Source organism: Lithobates pipiens, unplaced genomic scaffold (assembly GCF_037356315.1).
Source record: "Lithobates pipiens isolate NorthernLeopardFrog02 unplaced genomic scaffold, aLitPip1_a1.2 Scaffold_30, whole genome shotgun sequence".
NCBI lineage: Eukaryota > Metazoa > Chordata > Amphibia > Anura > Ranidae > Lithobates > Lithobates pipiens.
Window position 1 is genome coordinate 56,970,592 of NW_027507791.1, and position 22,230 is coordinate 56,992,821.

Consider the following 22,230-nt stretch of genomic DNA (forward strand, 5'->3'; position numbering starts at 1 on the left):
TCCAAGGTGCTGTCCTGAAAGACGTAGGGAGAAAAAATGTTTGTATCCTCCGCATTCACATTGCTCAGTATGTTCTAGAGTAGAGATGTTCTGCATTATGTCTATGCCAGTGGGTGCCTTTCAAGGTGGCCACACTGTGGTAAGATGACCCTGTCTGATCATATCTGTGCTTTATGATGAATACTTTGGTTACTGTACCGCTTGACGTCTTATTGAATTATCCGGTACTACTATGTATGCTTATATCTCTATTTTTAAGTTATTTTTACATGAATGCTGTATACTTTAAAGTGGTTGTAAACCCCATTCATGAAATTTGAGCTTAGCACATACTGTATATCTGTAATGTTTACTTATCTCTCTTTAAAACTCTAAGTGTTGTTTCTCTTTAGTGCTTCGTTCCTCTGTTATCAGCATGAGTCGCTTCTGACAGGTTCTCCAACACATGAGATAACATGAGCTAAAAATTTGTCGGGAGGGAGCTTATAGGGAGATAATCATGGAGCTCGTCTATTCAAATACAGCTCTGCACCTTCCTTCGTTCCTCTGCCTATGTGGAAAGGGGGGGGGGGTGTCCCTTTCCTCCTAGGGGTGGGTGTCTCCCCACCAACTCCTATGTGCTGCTGAATGAAGAAATATTTCTAATGCGATCTGCACTTTTCAAAGGCTGTAGTAAGGGGAAGACAGCAGATATACAAGTAAACCTTATGTAGGAGGTTTTATTTCATCTCTGTGTATCATCTGAGGCTAGTCCCTTCACTGGGTATATGGAAGGGTTTACAACCACTTTAACCACTTAAGCCCTGGACCAATTTGCAGCCAAAGGACCAGGCCCCTTTTTGCGATTCGGCACTGCGTTGTTTTAACTGACAATTGCGCGGTCGTGCGACGTGGCTCCCAAACAAAATTGGCGTCCTTTTTATCCCACAAATAGAGCTTTCTTTTGGTGGTATTTGATCACCTCTGCTGTTTTTATTTTTTGCACTATAAACAAAAATAGAGCGACAATTTTGAAAAAAATTCGATATTTTAAACTTTTTGCTATAATAAATATCCCCAAAAAAATTCTAAAAAAAAATTTTTTTCCTCAGTTTAGGCCGATACGTATTCTTCTACATATTTTTGGTTAAAAAAAATCGCAATTAAAGATTATTGATTGGCTTGTGCAAAAGTTATAGCGTTTACAAAATAGGGGATAGTTTTATAGCATTTTTATTAATATTTATTTTAACTAGTAATGGCGGCGATCAGCGATTTTTATTGTGACTGCGACATTGGACATTTTTGACACATTTTTGGGACCATTGTCATTTATACAGCAATCATTGCTATTTAAATGCATTGATTCCTGTGTAAATTACACTGGCAGTGAAGGAGTTAACCACTAGGGGGCAGTGTAATGTTATGTATGACGTTATGTGTTCTTTTTTAATCGTAGGGTGCATGGCCTGGCATGTGATGTCACTGATCGTCCTTCCCTATAAAAGGGAAGAGACGATTGGTGACAGCCACACAGGGAAGCACGGGGAGAAGTTTGTTTAGGTTTGTTCTTCAGCTCTGTGACCCGATCGCAGGACACCTGCGGCAATCGGGTCCGCTAGTCCCGCAGCCATGGGATTTTAAAGGTGCACATGTACAACAAGAACAAGAAAGGTGCACATGTACAACAAGAACTGAAAGAAAAATATAAATGTATTGAAAAACTTTAAAAACAAACATCTGATAATGAATATTTGATAATACAGTACATTAACAGGTGCAGACTGATTTGATCTCTACATGTTTTGCCATAATTAGTAGCTTCCTCAGGAGAATTTGTATTATCAAATATTCATTATCAGATGTTTGTTTTTAAAGTTTTTCAATAAAGTTATATTTTTCTATGAATCCTTGTTGTAAATGTGCAACCTTAAAATCCCCAAAAACTTCCTTTTTCGATCTTTAAATGCTTCTATTAGGGAATGTGGTGCGGAATAAATATTAGATAGTAAGTAATAACTTTTCTCCTTTTTTTTCCACTTTAAATAAAGAATTTGCAGAAAAACATATTATTGATAACAAAAATGTCTCACTACACCTAGTTACAAAAATAGTTTCATGTTTACTGAAGGATATTATTACAAAGTGAAAGATTACAAAGCTCTAGAGACCTGCCAGCTGTGGGAGTTTCTCATGTTTTTTTCACATTCATCGCCCATAGGGATCAATTAAGTTGTAAAACAATACAACATAAAAGCCATTATACAGAGGCTTTGCATTTACTGTTTATCTACAGAATGCTCTGCTCTACCTTGCAAGACACCACCAGCCACATCTCCAGCCACATTATTTTGACTCCAACTTTAAGATCCACAAGGCACATCCAGTCATCTGCCTGATGGATACAACCATCTTTAACCCTTGATGTTCTGGATGGTTTAATCATTTTTGATATACACTTTCTATCAACCGGACCTGCATCAAGTGGAAAGTACTATTCTACCTCTCCTCTATAGCTATGGTCTATATAGAGTTATACCACTAAGTTATATAATAAGATCATCCCACAATATACGGACCCTTGGCTAATGTAATTCGCGCTTTCTGTTCCTTGAGTGCTGCTCTGACGGACATAGCTTTCTTTTCATTTTTGAGTTATGTTCTTTGTCTTTATGGGTGGAGCATCAACATTTGGGATATAAGCTACAGATCTGGAACCCGCAAGCCCTTTGTCCCTGAAGAAGATCTACATTTTGTTTTTCGAAACTCGTTGGACGTTCTATCTGTCTGACAAAGCTCTGGGCTTTTCCTTGCAACTGGTTTCCATTTCTGCTCCCAATATTTGTGTTTGTTGCGTATATCCCCATGTTGATGTTGCTATATATTATCAATGTGTAATATATTTTGAATATTTTTTTTCCATCAAACTGTGGCCCGGTTTAATGTCCCAATCTGAGGAATTCATGTTTTGAATCTACAGAATCTGTTACAGCACAATTTCTGCACTTTATATTTCTTATTTATAATTAAAAAGGTAAAGCTCCAAATTCAATATTAATGTTATCTTGAAATATTCTTGAAGACATTTATGCCCTGTACACGACAGGTTTTCCCATCTGAATAAACTCAAAAATAAACTAAAAGTAAGGTTTTTCCGACAGAGTTCCGACGGAATTCCGCTGAAACTGTCACAATCACACCAAAGTCCGATCATCAAGAACGCGATGACGTACAGCACGTACGACGGGACTAGAAAAAGGAAGTTCAATAGCCAGTAGCCAATAGCCTCCGTCTCATACTTGCTTCAGAGCATGCATAGTTTTTGGTCCGTCGGAACAGCATACAGACGAGAAGTTTTCCCGATAGGAATTGGTTCCGTCTGAAATATTTAGAACATGTTCTAATTCTAGGTCCGTCAGAATTTTTGAAAAAAAAAAAAGTCAGATGAGGCATACACACAATTGGAATATACAATGAAAAGCTTCCGTCTGACCTTTTTTGTTGGACATTCCACTTGTGTGTACGCGCCATTATTCCAACTCCTGTGTTGATATTATTCCTGCATGTCAGTTGGAAAGCATCTGAAACCAAGTAGCTATCTCTTCTGCCTTTACTCGACAAGAATCTGGTCCAGCCTCACCTGGAGTATGCTGTGCAGTTCTGGGCACCAGTCCTCAGGAAGGATGTACTTGAAATGGAGGGAATAAAGGGAATGGAGGAGATTATGGTTATGGTTATGAGGAAAGGTTGCGAGAACTGAACTTATTCTCTCTGGAGTAGAGACGCTTGAGAGGGGATATGATTTCAATATACAAATACTGTACTGGTGACCTCATAATAGGGATAAACTTTTTCGCGGAAGCGAGTTCAACAAGACTCGTGCCCACTCATTAAAGGTTTAACCTTAAACTACGTAGAGGGTTCTTTACTGTAAGAGCGGCAAGGATGTGGAATTCCCTTCCACAGGCGGGGAGCATCGATAGTTTCAAGAAACGATTAGCTAAGCACCTGAACAATTGCAATATACAGGTATATACAAAGTAATACTGACATATAATCACACACATAGGTTGGACTTGATGGACTTGTCTTTTTTTTTTTTTTTGACCTCACCTACTATGTAACTATGTAAGCCCAGGTACACACGATCAGAAAATCGTCTGGAAAATACTGCTTTCAAAGTATTCGTACGATAATCAGATTGTTAGTACAGAGTTTTTCCAAAAGCCGATCATGACAGTTCATCCGATATTATCCGTTCGGACATGCATTTCGCACGATTTTTGTTTAATCAGCATAGTTGTCATTTGAAAATGCAATACAAATACACTACAACGCATTACATCACTTCTGCATTTTTATTCTGTCATACAAGAAATTTTGGAGGAGGAGTCCCCTGAACTGTTCGACCACAGTGTCGGGGACATGCTGCAGGAGGATGTGCAGCGTTTTGAAGGCTCCGATGATGGTACCCAGGTTGAGGAAGGCAGTAACGTGAGCCCAGAGAGAGGGGGTGCCCAAGAAGGACAAGAAAGTCATGTTCCTCAAGCTGCAGCATACTGCCAGGTTTGCTCCAGTTACGAGGAAGGAGGGGATGAGGCGGTCACTGACTCTATGTGGGTGCCTGATAGAAGAGAGGAGGAGGCACATCTCCAATGAGGCAGGATGCCCTCCAGGGGCCAACTTAAGGGCAGCCACTCGACTGCATCACATCGCAGAGCTCTGCATATGCAGGGGGCTGCTGACTCCCTGCGTATTTTGAAAAGTTCTTTGGTGTGGGCATTTTTTGATATGTGTGCAGCAGATCACACAGCAGCCGCTTGGGCAGCACATGCTTGACCAGACATATGTCGCCCTCCCATGCAGTCCTTTGTCAACAGTACTCAAAAGACCCACACCAAAGAACAAGGCGGACCTCTCCTTGCTCCTCATCAGCTGGGATCTCCAACCCCACTATACCTTCAGTCCTCTCACAAACCTGCACTGAGAGGAATGAAGGTGTAGAATTAGGAGTGCCAAGTACTTGCGGGCAATTTGCTATCGCTACACCAACATCTGTTTGTAGCAGGCGAATTTCCCTACCTCGGTTGCTAAACTGTTGAAAGAAATTCTGTCCCATCCATCCACATGCTCAGTGGCTGAATGCTAGCTTGGCTTGGCAATTGCTAGCACTCCAACTGCTGCCTTTTCAGCTGGTAGACTCTACCCCCCTTTCGTGAATTTGTGGAATGTGCAGTACCTCAGTGGCAGGTTCCCAAATGCCATTTATTTTCATGGAAGGCCATTCCGGCTCTCTACCGGCATGTGGAAGGCAATGTCTTGGCCTCGTTGGACAAGGCGGTCAGTAGTAAGGTGCATATTACCGCTTACTCATGGTCCAGCAGGCATGGACAGGGACATTACCTTTCTTTCACGGCGCACTGGGTAACTCTGCTGGCAACTGGGAAGGATGCAGGACAGGGTGCAGTATTGTTGGAGCTTGTTCCGCCATCACACCTCAAAATACTAGTAGTGGTGATTCTGCCACACCTCTCTCCTCCAACCCCTCCTCTTCTTCTTCCTCTATGGCCTCTTCCTCTGCAGATTTCTCCTTGGAACCAGCAGAGCTCCATAGGCATTCAAAAGGCTACGCAAGCACACAGGCAAAAAATATGCCATGCAGTGCTTGAGTTGTTCTGCTTAGGGGACAGGGGCCACACTGAGGCAGATATTCTGTCAGCTCTGCAGGGGCAGACACAGAGGTGGTTGATGCCAGGCCAGCTTCAGCCAGGAATGGTGGTTTGAGACAATGGCACCAACCTCCTCTCTGCCCTCCGACAGGGACACTTGTCCCATGTTCCCTGTTTGGCTCACATCCTTAATTTGGTAGTGCAGTGGTTCTTGTGATGGTACCTGGGCTTACAGGATCTCCTGAGGCAGGCCAGGAAAGTCTGTGGGCATTTCCACCAGTCATATAATGCCAGAGCTCAGCTGGCTGATCTTCACAAAGGAATGCAACCTTCCCAAGAACCGCCTCATTTGTGACATGCCCACCAGGTGGAACTCAATGTTGGCAATGCTGCAGCAGCTGAACACACAGCAGAGGGCCATCAATGAGTACCTGTGTGAGTATGGCACCAGGACAGGGTCAGGGGAGCTTGACTTTTTTCGCCACACCAGTGGCTACTGATCAAGGATGCATTCACAGTCCTGTCACCATTTGAGGAGGCCATGAGGATGGTGAGCAGTGACAGTGCATGCATCAGTGATACTGTCCCTCTTGTCTTCCTGTTAGAGCACGCACTTCATGGAATAATGGACAGGGCACTTGAGGCAGAACAGTTGGAGGAAGAGGAGGACTTTCTTACCTCTCAAGACCCCCTTTATCCAGACAGTATTCCTGCGGGCCCGCCGATCACACAGGAAGAGGAGGAGGAGGAAGAGGATGAGGATTGTGTCAGCATGGAGTTGGAGCCTGGCACTCAGCATCAGCAGCAGTCTTCAAGGGATCGTTTTCAGTCCCCAGAAACCCATTGACTTAGGCGTGGCTGGGAGGAGGTGGCTGTGGATCATGTGCAAAGTTCGGGAGAGCACTAGGTACACAGTACAGGGTCCAGGAGTGCACTATATACAGAATGAGGAGCTCAAGAGTGTACAGAGTTCAGGAGTACGCTACACAGAGTGAGCAGAGTTCAGAAGTGCGATATGCAGAGTGAGCAGAGTTCAGAAGTGCACTGCGTAGAGTGCGCACTGCAGCGTTCATGAGTGTGCTATGTACAAATTGCAGGGCTCAGAAATGCATGTCTCACAGGACAGTTTACACCCTCCCTTCCAGTAAGAGCTCTTCTCTCACCCACAAATCCTCTCTTCCCCTCCTACAAAGTATCAGACAGAGGGGTTGCTACAGAAGAGCAGCTACAACAAAGTAGGAGTGCAATGTTAGATGGGGATAGGGGGCATTAGTGCAAAGAGAGGATATGGGCTATGATATTGGTGCCAAGTTAATGGGGCATTGGTGCTAAACGGGGGGGCAATGCGCTAATTTCTAACTTGGGGGAGAGTTGGAACACTGGTGCTAAGTGGGGGGAGGGGGTTGTTTGAAGATAAGTGGGAGGACAGGAGGAATATTGGGGGGACAAGAGAAACATTGGGGATGAGTGGGGGGGGGGCAGAAGGGACATTGTAGATAAGCAGAGGGCAAGAGGAACATTAGGGGGCCAGGAGGGACATTGGTGATAATTGGGGGGACAGGAGGAACACTGGGGATAATTGGGGGGCAGGATGGACATTGGGTATAAGTGGGGGGACAGGAGGGACATTGAGAATAAGTGGGGGACAGGAGGGACATTGGGGGACAGGAGGAGCATTGGGGGGACAGGAGGGACATTGGGAAAACAGGAGGGACATTGGGGGGGGGGTAGAAGGGACATTGGGGGACAGGAGGAATATTTGGGGGGACAGGAGGGACATTGGGGATAATTAGGGGGACAAGAGGAACAGTGGGCATAATTGGGGGACAGGATGGACATTGGGTATAAGTGGGGGGGACAGGAGGGACATTGAGAATAAGTGGGTGACAGGAGGAACATTGTGGGGACAGGAGGGACATTGAGGATAAGTGGGAGGACAGGAGGAACATTTGCGAGGACAGGAGGGACATTGGGAAGACAGGAGGAACATTTGGGGGGACAGGAGGAACATTTGGGGGGGCAAGAGGAACATTTGGGGATAATTGGGGGGACAGGAGGAACAGTGGGCATAATTGGGGGAACAGGATGGACATTGGGTATAAGTGGGGGGGACAGGAGGGACATTGAGAATAAGTAGGTGACAGGAGGAACATTGGGGGGACAAGAGGGACATTGGGGGGACAGGAGGGACATTGAGGATAAGTGGGAGGAGAGGAGGAACATTTGGAAAGACAGGAGGGACATTTGGGGGGACATGAGGGATATTGGGGGGGCAGGAGGGACATTGAGGTTAAGTGGGAGGACAGGAGGAACATTGGGCATAATTGGGGGGACAGGAGGAACATTGGGGAGACAGGAGGGACATTGGAGATTAGTGGGGGAGATGGTGGTGCTCTGTGTATGTATGTAGTAGTGTAAACGATGTGACTGTACTGTACATCTGTGTCGCATACCACATTTCACTTGGTCAGGAAGACAGGACTTGGTCATCACATGTGCTGCCCTGTGGGTCAGAGCAGGTGCCGCCAGACTGGCTGCCACAATGGGGAAAACTGAGAATCCAGTACAGCACGGAGGAGGAGAAGACGTCAGTGAGGGCTCACACAGCGAGGCAGAGGTGGGACTCCCAGAGCAACCCAGCCCCTGCCACCGCACATAACACCTGTTCGTCCAATCATCGGGCAGCCGCTGCCCATCCCTTATACACAGCATGGCGGCTGGAGTGCAGCGAGTGACACCATCCATAGGACGGAGTGACACTGACACTAGATGATGCCCCCCTAAATTTTGCAACCAGTGCCATGGCTCCCTCCGCACCCCTCATGCTACGCCACTGAGTGAGAGGAAATCTACCCCTAGGGAGGGAAATTCTCTCCTGTAAGAGTTAATAAAGGAAAAAGGTGTCTCCACTGATGCTTTATCACCAATCCTTGTTTCCCTAATAACCCCAAATTTTCAAAATCCAATTGTCATTGGGACAGAAAGTGAGGTGAAATCTTCTGGACAGGGGCACAGACAGCAAAACAAATTATACAGGGGTGATAATCCTTCCCTATGTTATCCAAAAAGCTTAAAAATTATTATTTTTTGGCTGGAGCTACTGTACACTTACAAAATGTACCTGTTCCAAATTACAAACAGATTCAACTTAAGAACAAACCTACACAGTCCCTGTCTTGTTTGGACCCCCTGTATACTGCTGTTGATAGTATATCGGATCTGGGGCCCCACGCCTTTCCTTTTTTTATTTGGGTTCGGGGTTCCATTTAATATCCATACAAGACCCAAAGGTCTGGTAATGGGCTGGGGGGGCTTACCCATGCCGTTTCTCTCAATAATTTTCATCCATATTCCCGGGACCCGACATTACATTACAAGCAGTTTTAAATTACTTTTATTCCTTTAGAAGTGTCAATTTGTGCAGGGACTGTTCTAAACACAGGAAACGTGCCACTTTTCAGGCATACTATAGTCACTGTCATACTATAGTCGGCGCGCTCTGTGATCAGCGAGTCTATGAGACTCGCCTGATCACGGATCGAAGCAAGGGGTCGATCCCGACCCCTTACCACGTGATCAGCTGTCAGCCAATGACAGCTGATCATATGATCACAACAGAGCCGGTAATCGGCTATTTTCCTCCTCGTGCTGACAGCGAGGAGAAAAAAAAGCCGATCACCAGCGGCCGTGAGAGGGACTTCAGTCCCGATCACGGCCAAGTCATCAGTGCCCACCTGCCCCCTGCCAGTGCCACCTAAATAAAGTAAAAGTGCCACCCATCAGTACCACCCCTTAGTGCCCATAGTGCCACCCATTAGTGCCCATAGTGCCACCCATCAGTGCCCATAGTGCCACCTATCAGTGCCCACAGTGCCACCTATCAGTGCCCACAATCTGCCTCATCAACAGTGCTGCACCTCATATGCCACATATCCGTGCCCATCAGTGTCATCTACCAGTGCCCAGCAGTGTCGCCCATCAGTGCCCAGCAGTGCCACCTATCAGAGGCACCTATCAGTGCCACCTATCAGTGCCCATCAGTCCCATCTATCAGTGGTACCTATCCGTGCCCATCCATGCCACCCATCTGTGCCACCCATCCGTGCCACCCATCTGTGCCACCCATCCGTGCCATCTTATCTGTGCCCATCTTTGCCCATCAGTGCCGCCTTATCTGTGCCCATCAGTGCTGCCTTATCTGTGCCTATCAGTACCGCCTTATCTGTGCCTATCGGTGCCACCTTAACTGTGCCTATCAGTGCCCACCAGTGCTGCCTCATCAGTGCATTTCAATGAAGGAGAAAAAGGACCTGTTTGCAAAATTTTATAACAAACTATTAAACATGATTTTTTTTTTTGCATCATTTTTTGTTTGTTTAGCAAAAAACTAAAACTCCGAGCTGTAATTAAATACCACCAAAAGAAAGCTCTATTTGTGGGGGAAAAATGATAAAAATTTCATTTGGGTACAGTGTTGTATGCCTGCGCAATTGTCATTCAAAGTGCATCAGCGCTGAAAGCTGAAAATTGGTCTGGGCAGGAGGGGGGTTTAAGTGCCCAGTAAGCAAGTGGTTAAAGGAATATTTCACTTTTATTTTTTCACTTTATGCATTATTAAAATCACAGCTACTGAAAAAATGGGCATTTAAAAAAAAAAAATGTTTACATGTCCCCTGGGGCTGTTTGTATTCAGCACAAATCCTGCCAGTATAAAGTGCTGTAAGTCAAAAAGTGGCTATTATACAGCCGATAAGATATATCCGATGCCTTGCTATACGTGAGAGCTAATGATACGATCGGTCTTCCGGTGATATGAGATGTGCTTTTAAACCAGGGTTTTCTGGTAAGTGCATAACCTATAGGGATTTGCACAGGACGTGTGGTGGTGGACTACTGTGAAGTTGAACGATCTGCTAGCAACTTTTGCCACTTTTTGACTTACAGCACTTTATACTGGCAGGATTTGTGCTGAATACGAACTATTATTCAATATACTAATGGACTATATTTTGTGTTTCTGGCATATGTGATACCATTTACGTTTTCAGTTTGAAATTGATTATATATATTATAAGGTTTCTTACTGGGTGCAGTTTGATATTTTGTATCACATTTCAAATTTAAACTTACAGTTGGATGTTTAAGTTTCAAAAACAATAAAGCGCTGCTAGGGCCTTAGTGCGCTTCACCATTTGGTGACTGTCTTGGGCTCCATTTTTGAGTGCTTTTTTGATTAATATAGCAGCAGCTACAATTTATGTTTTACCGTGAGCGCTGAGGGAGTAGAACTTTTAGTTTTCTAATATCTTGCTCTTATTTCTTTTTGAATGTACATTGCGACCTTTAATTATTTGTTTTTATATTTAGCAGGTACATTTTATGGAACACACAAATGAAACGTCTGTAAAATTCATTCTGATTGGGCTGTCTAGTGACCCGGACCTCCAGATGGTCTGCTTTCTCTCTATCCTAGTGGTATATCTAATTACCTTATCAGGAAATCTTCTTCTGATCTTTGTGGTGAAGATTAACCCAAAACTACGCACCCCCATGTACTTTTTCTTAAGTAACCTCTCCATTATTGACCTTTGCTTCTCCTCCTCCATTGTTCCAATTCTTTTAATCAACACCCTCTCCAAGGACACGAGTATTTCCCTACATGGCTGTGCAGCCCAGATGTTCTTCTCTTTAGTTCTTGGAGCAACGGAATGCTTATTGCTTGCTGTGATGGCCTATGACAGGTTTGCCGCAATTTGTAAACCATTGCACTACAACCTTATCATGAACAAAAAGCTTTGCAGTGGTTTAGCATTAGCAGCATGGAGTGGTGGCGTAGTAAATGCCACAATTCAGGTGATCCTCACCTTTCAATTGCCCTACTGCAGGTCCCACCATGTCAACCACTTCTTTTGTGAAGTGCCTCCATTCTTACGTTTGTCCTGTAAAGACACAAGACTCAACGAGTTAGCAATGTACATTGCAGCAGGGATCATTGCTTTATTCGCTTTTCTGTTGACTCTAATCTCATATGCCCGTATTATCTCCACAATCTTAATGATAAATTCCTCACAAGGGAGGCGAAAATCTTTCTCTACTTGTGCTTCACATCTAATAGTTGTCACCCTCTTTTATGGGACCATCATGTCTATCTATCTACGACCTCGCTCATCTTTCTCTAAATCAGATAAGGCGATGTCTATTGTCTATACAGCGATCACTCCAATGCTAAATCCTATGATCTACAGCATACGGAATAAGGATGTTAAGGGTTCCATAGTAAAGAATATCCTTAGGCAATCAAATTTTAAAAACAAATTCTGATCTAGACATCTACATTTAACACTAGAGGTCACAGTCCATTGCAAAATGTAATGTAATATTAAGCTGACAAAGAGAACAAGGCAACTAAAGCATTGGCAAGAGCCACTAAAAAAGATAGTTCTGGCATTGCCTATTTTGCGACTTTATTATTATGCCACCCAATTGGTTTATATCCACTGGTGGCTTTTCCACCAGCAGATCAACACAGCCACTATGGCCTCCTCATTTGAGATTTAGTGTAATCGTATTTACAAATAAACACTTAACACTACTACAGGGACAGTAACTCTAAAGGCCTCTTTGCGGGTTTCTACACACTGCTTAAATATTTTAGATGAGGCCAAGAACCTCTGTTCCCCCAACCAGCTGTTATAATTGAATCCCCGTTTGCCACACTTCTACGACCTACCAGATAGTCTGCATTGGGCAATGCATGGTTTGGCATATCTTCATCAATTATATCAAGGGGGCGTATTTAAAACTTTTTTTTCACTTGCAGAGAGAGCTGCATATCCCCCTGGTTACTTACAAGTACGCCACAAAGCAAGGGCACAGCTGAGACTCTGGGAGGTGCATTTAAGTAATTCTAAACTGGAGCGTGCACTTCCCCATGCACACAGGAGTTATGGCTGTGGCACAGAGTTCTGAATGGATGGCACAGTCCATTCAGAGCCCAGTGTGCATGCGCCAGTGATGTGCCAGTGATGTCACCGGCTGCTGTCAGAGTAAATATCTCTAAACAGCGCATGTTTAGGAGATATTTATTGTACCTATAGGTAAGCCTTTTTATTCAGGTTCCACCAATACCTATACTGGTATCAGTATTATTACTATTATAATACAGGATTTATATAACATGAGGGTAGACAGTACAACTACAATACAATTGAATACAGTGGGAATCAGGGAGCCCTGCTCGTTGAAGCTTACAATCTAAGAGGGAAGGTTTAAGAGATACAAAAGGTAATAACTGTAGGGAATGGGCTGATGGAGAAGATAAATGTACAGTTAGGTGGGGGCCAGAAAGGCTTCTCTGAAGAGATGAGTTTTCAGGGATCATCTGAAAGTGGACAGAGTAGGAGATAGTCTGACAGATTGGGGTAGAGAGTTTCAGAGGATGGGAGAGACTCTGGAGGATTCCTGGAGGCAGGTGTGGGGTGAGGGGTGACATAGGGGATCTAGAGAGCAGGAGGTCTTGGAAAGAATGGCGAAAATGGTTTGGTTGGTATTTTGAGCCCAGGTTTGTGTTGTAGTTGGTGGCCAAGTTGTGGAGGGCTTTGTAAGTTATTGTTAGCATCTTGAATTTAATTTGTTGGGTGAGTAGAAGCCAGTGGAGGAATTGGCAGGGAAGGGTAGCAGACGTTGAATGGTTTGTAAAGTGGATGAGCCTGGCAGCAGCATTCATGATGAACTGAAGGGGGGATAACCTATTTAAAGGTAAGCCAATGAGGAGGGAGTTGCAGTAGCCAAGGCGAGAGATAACCAGGGAGTGAATTAGAAGCTTTGTGGAATCATTGGTTAGGAAGGGGCGTATTGGTGCTGATACTAAGCATTTGCATGAGCATCGGTACCCGTGCAAATGTGCCGATACCTGAAACTGATGCTTTCAGGTTCGAGTTTTTTTTTTTCAGGTGTCAGCAGGATTTCCCCACTGATAGCTGCAATTACCGGTTGTTAAATTGGTTGTAAACTCTCAAGGTTTTTCATATATATGTATATGTATTATAGTAAAAAGTAAAAAAATGTTTTGTTTTTTCCAAATTGTTGTGGTTATTTTTGTTTATTGTTTATTTTTGTTTGAATTTCCGTCTGGAAACGGAACATGCTATACATTTTTGGCTGACGGAAATTCGGACAGCTAAATTCCGATGGAGCATACACACGGTCGCATTTTCCGATGAAAAGCTCTCATCGGTCTTTTTCTGGCCGGAATTCCGATCGTGTGTATGCGGCATTAGAGCCGAAATTTGAGAAAGTCTATCATTTTCCCATATGGGAGTGTATCTAGTGGGATATGAGACACCCAGCATTTTTTTTAACTCTATCCCATACTTCTCAGATTATCATACAGGTAGGCAAATCAGCAAGCGAGACACCCCCTCTAATAATAAACAAAGAAAAAGGGCATACCCCCAAAATGATGGGACTATAGTAATAATCAAATAAAAATAGTTTATTCCATAATATGCATTAATCACAAATTTCAAACCAATAAAATAATGGTGTTGGTGGTGATGATTCTCATAAGACGTCCGGAAGGCCCAATGTGTTTCAGGACAAGTTGCGACCCTTCGTCAGGGTGAATAGTCCGGAGGAAATGACACTATACAATAAAATCACATATGTAAATTAGTAATGATATAGACAATCAGTTGCTTAAGACATAAAACATAAAACATACAGCATGATAATTTTAACATAAAGAGCATAGCCAAAATGAACACCATGAAAATTCACTGCTGGAAAAGTAGCTTGGGTGCTGACAACCCACCAATTTCCACTGGGGCTGCTATGAAATTATTTTCAGGGCTGGTTTTTATGCACCAGTCCGGCCCTGGTCGTACGTCTAGTAATTCACTACGTTCATAATTGTTGGCCAACATTTGTGTGACTGTGTGTAGGCAAGACAAGTTTGTGCCAACACCCTTCAGACAAAATTCCACAGTTTTGTTGTCGGAAAGTCCGATTGTGTGTATGAGGCATTAGACTGGGAAGCCATTAAAGTTTATGTGCAAGTAAAGGCAGGCGTTCCAATACTTTTGGTAATAGAATGTAGTTAGTCTGGCTGAAAAAAGACACAAGTCCATCAAGTTCAACCAATAAAAGGAAAAAAATATATATATACAATTCCATATATACAGAATGCTATATCCACCTATAAATGTTAGTATCCAGTTATATTATGTACATTTGGGAAAGAATCCAGACCTTTCTTAAAGCAATCTACTGAGCTGGCCAGAACCACCTCCTTGGGGAATCTATTCTAAATGTTCACAGCTCTTACTGTGAAGAAACCTTTCCGTATATGGAGATGAAATATATTATCCTCCAGATGTAAACAGTGCCTCCTTGTCCTCTGTGATGACCTTAAAGTGAATAACTCAACATCAAGTTCACTATATGGACCACTTATGTGTTTATGCATGTTGATTATATCCCCCCTCAATCTCCTCTTTACATGTTACACATCGCCATGCACGCTGGACTGAAAGAAATAATTCTAGGCCATTCTTCACGGTTAACCCCAAGGTGATGACCTGTAGCGGCTTTTAAAGCATCTCTTACATTGGTGGACAGTGGGAAGAATGCTCCTTACATTGGTGGTCAGTGGGAAGAATGTTCCTTACATTGGTGATCAGTGGGAAGAATGTTCCTTACATTGGTGATCAGTGGGAAGAATGTTCCTTACATTGGTGGTCAGTGGGAAGAATGTTCCTTACATTGGTGATCAGTGGGAAGAATGCTCCTTACATTGGTGATCAGTGGGAAGAATGCTCCTTACATTGGTGATCAGTGGGAAGAATGTCCCTTACATTGGTGATCAGTGGGAAGAATGTCCCTTACATTGGTGATCAGTGGGAAGAATGTCCCTTACATTGGTGATCAGTGAGAAGAATGCTCCTTACATTGGTGATCAGTGGGAAGAATGTTCCTTACATTGGTGATCAGTGGGAAGAATGTCCCTTACATTGGTGATCAGTGAGAAGAATGCTCCTTACATTGGTGATCAGTGGGAAGAATGCTCCTTACATTGGTGGTCAGTGAGAAGAATGCTCCTTACATTGGTGATCAGTGGGAAGAATGTCCCTTACATTGGTGATCAGTGGGAAGAATGTCCCTTACATTGGTGATCAGTGAGAAGAATGTTCCTTACATTGGTGATCAGTGAGAAGAATGCTCCTTACATTGGTGATCAGTGAGAAGAATGTTCCTTACATTGGTGATCAGTGGGAAGAATGCTCCTTACATTGGTGATCAGTGAGAAGAATGCTCCTTACATTGGTGATCAGTGGGAAGAATGCTCCTTACATTGGTGGTCAGTGAGAAGAATGCTCCTTACATTGGTGATCAGTGAGAAGAATGCTCCTTACATTGGTGATCAGTGGGAAGAATGCTCCTTACATTGGTGGTCAGTGAGAAGAATGCTCCTTACATTGGTGATCAGTGAGAAGAATGCTCCTTACATTGGTGATCAGTGGGAAGAATGCTCCTTACATTGGTGATCAGTGGGAAGAATGCTCCTTACATTGGTGATCAGTGAGAAGAATGTTCCTTACATTGGTGATCAGTGGGAAGAATGCTCCTTACATTGGTGGTCAGTGAGAAGAATGCTCCTTACATTGGTGATCAGTGAGAAGAATGCTCCTTACATTGGTGGTCAGTGGGAAGAATGTTCCTTACATTGGAAGTCATCCAATACCCCATACAAACGTCCTGATCATCACCATACGCCATACCACCATTCTGATCACTGCAATTTGCCATACCATACTGTACACCCAGGGGCGGACTGACCATTGGGCCAAGGAAGAATGTCTGTTACATTGGTGATCAGTGAGAAGAATGCTCCTTACATTGGTGGTCAGTGGGAAGAATGCTCCTTACATTGGTGATCAGTGAGAAGAATGCCCATTACATTGGTGGTCAGTGAGAAGAATGCCCATTACTTTGGTGATCAGTGAGAAGAATGCCCATTAGATTGGTGGTCAGTGAGAAGAATGACCCTTACATTGGTGGTCAGTATGAAGAATGTCTGTTACATTGGTGGTCAGTATGAAGAATGTCTGTTACATTGGTGATCAGTATGAAGAATGTCTGTTACATTGGTGATCAGTGGGAAGAATGCTCCTTACATTGGTGATCAGTGAGAATAATGCCCATTACATTGGTGGTCAGTGAGAAGAATGCCCATTACATTGGTGATCAGTGAGAATAATGCCCATTACATTGGTGATCAGTGAGAAGAATGCCCCTTACATTGGTGGTCAGTGAGAAGAATGCCCATTACATTGGTGGTCAGTGAGAAGAATGCCCCTTACATTGGTGGTCAGTGAGAAGAATGCCCCTAATCTACCTGGAGGTGAGAGTTCTGAGAGCACAGTACACAGAGGAGACACATATTGTGCAAAGTTTAAAGGCACCGTACACTTTGAGATATTGGGGGTTGGACATTCATGGAGCAAGATACACACCGCGATTTATGTGTTTAATGCCACAATTAGAATTTATGGATTAAGCACTTAAAGGGGGGGGGGGGGGGGGGCAGCTGATTTTCTTTTTTTTTTAAGTCAGCAGCTACAAACACTGTAGCTGCTGACCTTTAATAAGCACACTTACCTGTCCAGGGTGGCCGCGATGTCGGCCGCTCAAGGCCGACTCGTCCCTCGGCTTTCGGGTCCCGGCGTCGCCATTCGAACTAAGGGAAACAGGCAGTGGAGCCTTGCGGCTTCACTGCCCGTTTCCTACTGCGCATACGCGAGGCGTGGTGCTTTGTGAATGGCCGGCTGTGTTCTGGGACACACAAAGTTCCCAGAACACACCGCGCCTCATTCACTAGAAGACAACACGAGGAGGAGAAGTGTCATAGGATGCGCACGGTTAAAGCACTCCGGCGCACAGCTGTGTGCAAGAGGAATAAACGAAAGCACACAAGCACACACACACAGGGTGTGACCCCTCGCTGACCTATAAAGGAAGTGAGGTCATCCAAACACACTGCTGGTTTGTCTTCAGCTTCCTGTGATTCCCACGTCTGCTTCTGTTATCTGTATTACCCGTTGTGACCCGGATTGCCTTATCGACCTCGCTGATCTTCTCCTGACCCGACCTCTGGCTTGATCTTGGACTCCTGCTTTCTAACGTGTTTGACCCTCAGCCTGCATCTGGACTTACCTGCTGTCTCCTGTGTTCGACCCCCGGCTTGTCTTGGATTATCCTTCTGTCTCAGCGTTCCTGGTACTTGTCTTCTGATCTGGACTGTGTTTGACCCCTGGCCTGTCTCCTGGATTCTGTCTTTGCCTTACGGACTTGCTACCATTGCTTTCGGACCTTCCCACGGGACATCACCTCTCAGCTCTGCTCAAGCTACCTGCTGATCTGCTAGCAAGTGACTGTCCTACTGGTAGCTTGTGCCTCTTGGTGCAACCACTCTCTGTGCCACTTTCAGGGGTGGTCTGCGCCGAGTCGCAACAGCGACCGCTCTCGGCATCTTGGCCTCGGTGAGTACATTTATATGATAGTACAAACCAGCCATGACAGAGGCCAACAGAGCGGGTTCGCCATTAGAAGTCCTGTGCCAACAAGTCTCTGCACTCACAGAAGCAGTACAGAGACTACAGGATGGCTATGCGCAGATCGACAGCAGGCTTCAGCGACTAGCCACAGCTCCGGCACCCACAAATCCTACGCAGGCCTCAGTCAGCGATGCCTCCACACCTCATGTCCAGCCTCCACCCGGTATGATGATGGCAGTACCCGAACCACGAGTACCCACGCCTGAGCGATTTTCAGGCGACCGAAAGAAATTCAGAGCCTTTAAAAATGCATGTTCCTTGTACTTGGCTTTGCAACCCAGGACCTTTTCTTCAGAGATTGTCAAGGTCGGGTTTATTATCTCTCTTCTGGCTGAGGAACCCCAGGCCTGGGCCCATAGCCTTATGGAACAGAGAAGCCCCTTGTTAAACTCCACGGACACCTTCTTTGAGGCTATGGGACAATTATATGATGACCCTCAGCGTACTGCCACGGCTGAGGCTACCCTGCATGCTCTCTCACAGGGGAGAAGACCGGTGGAGGATTACACCGTTGAGTTTCGCAAGTGGTCAGCTGACACCAGCTGGAACGAGGCGGCCCTGCGCTATCAATACCGGTTGGGGCTCTCCGAGAACCTAAAGGATGAGTTGGCCCGAGTAGAGACTCCTGCCTCCCTGGAGGAATTAATCCAGTTGGCTACAAAACTGGACAGACGGATGCACGAGCGGCGCTCCGAACGCCTCCAGGCCCCTCGGCCTAGTTGGATGCTTCCTAAGGCCACTATCCCGTATCCGCCCATCCCGGTTCCTTCGGGTCCCTCAGCTTCGGAAGGGGAGCCCATGCAGCTAGGTTTGGTCCGTCCTCGTCTCACCCCAGAAGAGCGACAACGAAGACGCCAAGCCAATCTGTGCTTATACTGTGGGGGGCTTGGACATTTCATTCACAGCTGTCCCGTGAGACCCCGTAAGTTGCCCCCACGGTGTGTAATGAACTACCAGAGTGTTGGTCCTGCTCAAACTTATGTGACTCTCTCTGTTTCCCTACAGCTGGCAGAAGAGAAGATCCCACTCCCAGCCGTGATTGATTCAGGGGCATGTAGTTGCTTTTTGGACATCTCCCTCGCACAGCAACTACGCATTCCAAGCCAGAATAAAGCAACACATCTTCTAGTCCATTTAGCAGATGGATCTCTGCCACTCTCAGGTCCAGTAACACAGGAGACACTACCTTTGCTCACTATTACAGACTCTGGCCATAGAGAACTTCTACGCTTCGACCTAATATCATCTCCCATGTTCCCTATCATCCTGGGACTTCCTTGGTTGCAGGCTCATGATCCCCAGATCAGTTGGAACAAGAAGGAAGTGTCCTTTACATCCGCTTACTGTATGCAGCATTGTTTTGATTCTGTTCCAGCTCCTTGTATGACCGTGGCCCCCACCACTGATCACCTGCAGCACATTCCTCAGGTCTATTCCGAGTTTAAGGACGTCTTCGATAAAAAGAAGGCTGACCGTCTACCACCACACAGACCATATGACTGTCCCATTGAACTGTTACCTGGTTCTGAGATCCCTTTTGGACGAATTTTCCCCTTATCCGAGACTGAACTAAAGGCTCTCAAAGCCTACATTGATGAAAATCTTGAAAAGGGGTTCATTCGCCCATCTTCTTCGCCAGCAGGGGCAGGTATTTTCTTCGTGGGAAAAAAGGATGGATCCCTTAGGCCATGTGTTGACTACAGGGAACTTAATAAAGTCACAATCAAAAATCGCTACCCACTTCCACTCATCCCTGAGTTATTCCAGCGCTTAGGATCTGCCAAAGTATTTTCCAAACTGGACTTGCGGGGGGCCTACAATCTCATTAGAATCCGTGCTGGGGATGAATGGAAGACAGCCTTCAGATCAAGATTTGGCCACTATGAATATCTTGTTATGCCCTTTGGCCTGTGCAATGCCCCGGCCACATTTCAGCATCTAGTAAATTACATCTTCAGAGACTATCTTGATAATTTTATAGTGGTATATTTAGATGATATCCTTATTTTCTCTGCTTCTCTTGAACTCCACAGGGTCCACGTGCGGAAAGTCCTCACCATCCTCCGACAACATCGGCTGTACCTTAAGGCGGAGAAATGTGAATTTGAGATAACTACAGTTCAGTTCTTAGGATTCATCATTTCTACTGAGGGCATCTCCATGGACCCCCAAAAGATCAAGGCAATCTTGGAATGGCCTGCTCCAAGGGATAAGAAAGCCGTGCAAAGGTTTATAGGCTTCGCTAACTTTTATCGCAGATTCATCGCCGGGTTCTCTTCAATAGTCGCCCCCATTACTCAGCTGACCCGCCAACATACCCGATTTCAGTGGTCTCAAGAAGCCCAAGTAGCCTTTACCAAACTAAAGACCTTGTTCACCTCAGCTCCTATTTTACGGCATCCCGATCCAGTATTACCATTCGTACTGGAAGTAGATGCCTCAGAGACAGCCACAGGAGCCATCCTCTCTCAACGACAAGGGCCTAAAGCTTTGTTACACCCGGTGGCTTTCGCATCTCGGAAGCTAACCCCACCGGAGAGGAATTATGACGTAGGCGACCGAGAACTATTGGCCATCAAGTTCGCCCTGGAGGAGTGGAGATACCTCTTGGAAGGAGCCACTCATCCCATCACAATATTCACAGATCACAAGAATCTTGAATATCTGCGGACTGCCAAACGCTTAAGACCCCGTCAAGCCCGTTGGGCGCTTTTCTTTTCAAGATTCCAGTTCCATATCTCGTACCGGCCCGGATCCAAGAACAACAAAGCGGATGCGCTCTCGCGCATGTTCCCTGAGTCTTCCCAGGTAACGGAGCCTAGTACGATCTTGTCTCCTCACAACTTCCTTCTACTCCCACAGCCTGACTTACTTACGGCCATCAAAACAGCTTCAGTCCATTGCAATGACCCAGTCCTATCTACCTTGGAAAAACGTGACAATCTGTTTTGGGCCCGAAACAAGGTCTTCGTTCCCCTTGAGATTAGGACTCAAGTTCTAAGGATTTGTCATGATCACAAATTGGCCGGCCACTTTGGGACACAGAAAACAGCGGAACTGATCTCTCGTTCTTTCTGGTGGCCATGTTGGAGACAGGACTGCCAGACTTACATTGCCTCTTGTGTACCGTGCCAGCGTAGCAAGGGTCCCAAGATCAAGCCCTGGGGTCTGTTAAGGCCTTTGCCCATTCCTGACCGACCTTGGGCAGACGTGTCAATGGATTTTATTGTGGAGCTACCGCCCTCGGAAGGTTTCACCACAATTCTGGTAGTAGTCGACCGTCTTTCAAAGATGGCCCATTTCCTACCTATGGTCGGTACTCCCTCTGCTCTGGAAACTGCCAATCTCTTTATTAAGGAGGTTGTCAGGCTCCATGGGGTTCCCAGCAGTATCACGTCTGATAGAGGTCCACAGTTTACCTCTAGATTTTGGAGAGAACTCTGCAAGATACTGGAAATCAAGATCTGTTTGTCATCGGCATATCATCCCCAAAGTAACGGGCAAACGGAACGGACAAACCAAACCCTTGAGCAGTATCTTCGCTGCTTTTGTTCAGGATCTCAGAATGATTGGTCGGCCCTATTGCCATATGCAGAATTCGCCTACAATAATTCTATTCATACAACTACCAACCAGACTCCCTTTTGGATCAACTGTGGGTTTCACCCTTCTTTCCTCCCCAACTCCATCCTAGAATCCACTGTTCCTGCGGTCCAAGATCGGATAGCCGCCATCCAATCTAATTTCCAAAGGATCCAGGAGACCATACAGAAGGCCCAGGATGATTACAAAAAATACCATGATAGGGGAAGGAAGGAGAACCCTACCTTTAAAATTGGCGAGGAAGTCTGGCTATCTGCCACCAATCTCAAACTTCCTTGTCCCACACGCAAGCTGGGTCCCAGATTCATAGGACCATTCAAAATCAAAAGGGTAATAAATCCTGTAGCCTTTGAACTAGCCCTCCC

At 45.2% G+C, this 22,230-nt stretch overlaps 1 protein-coding gene across 1 annotated transcript; it reads left to right on the forward strand.

The window, feature by feature from the left end:
- Positions 1–2,275: 2,275 nt before the first annotated feature.
- Positions 2,276–13,831, forward strand: LOC143942874 (olfactory receptor 5V1-like). The gene is made up of 2 exons (XM_077464278.1): positions 2,276–3,013; positions 11,016–13,831. Exon 2 carries the CDS (start codon positions 11,028–11,030, stop codon positions 11,967–11,969), a length of 942 nt encoding a protein of 313 aa, XP_077320404.1. The 5' UTR covers positions 2,276–3,013; positions 11,016–11,027; the 3' UTR covers positions 11,970–13,831.
- The last annotated feature ends 8,399 nt before the right edge of the window (positions 13,832–22,230 follow it).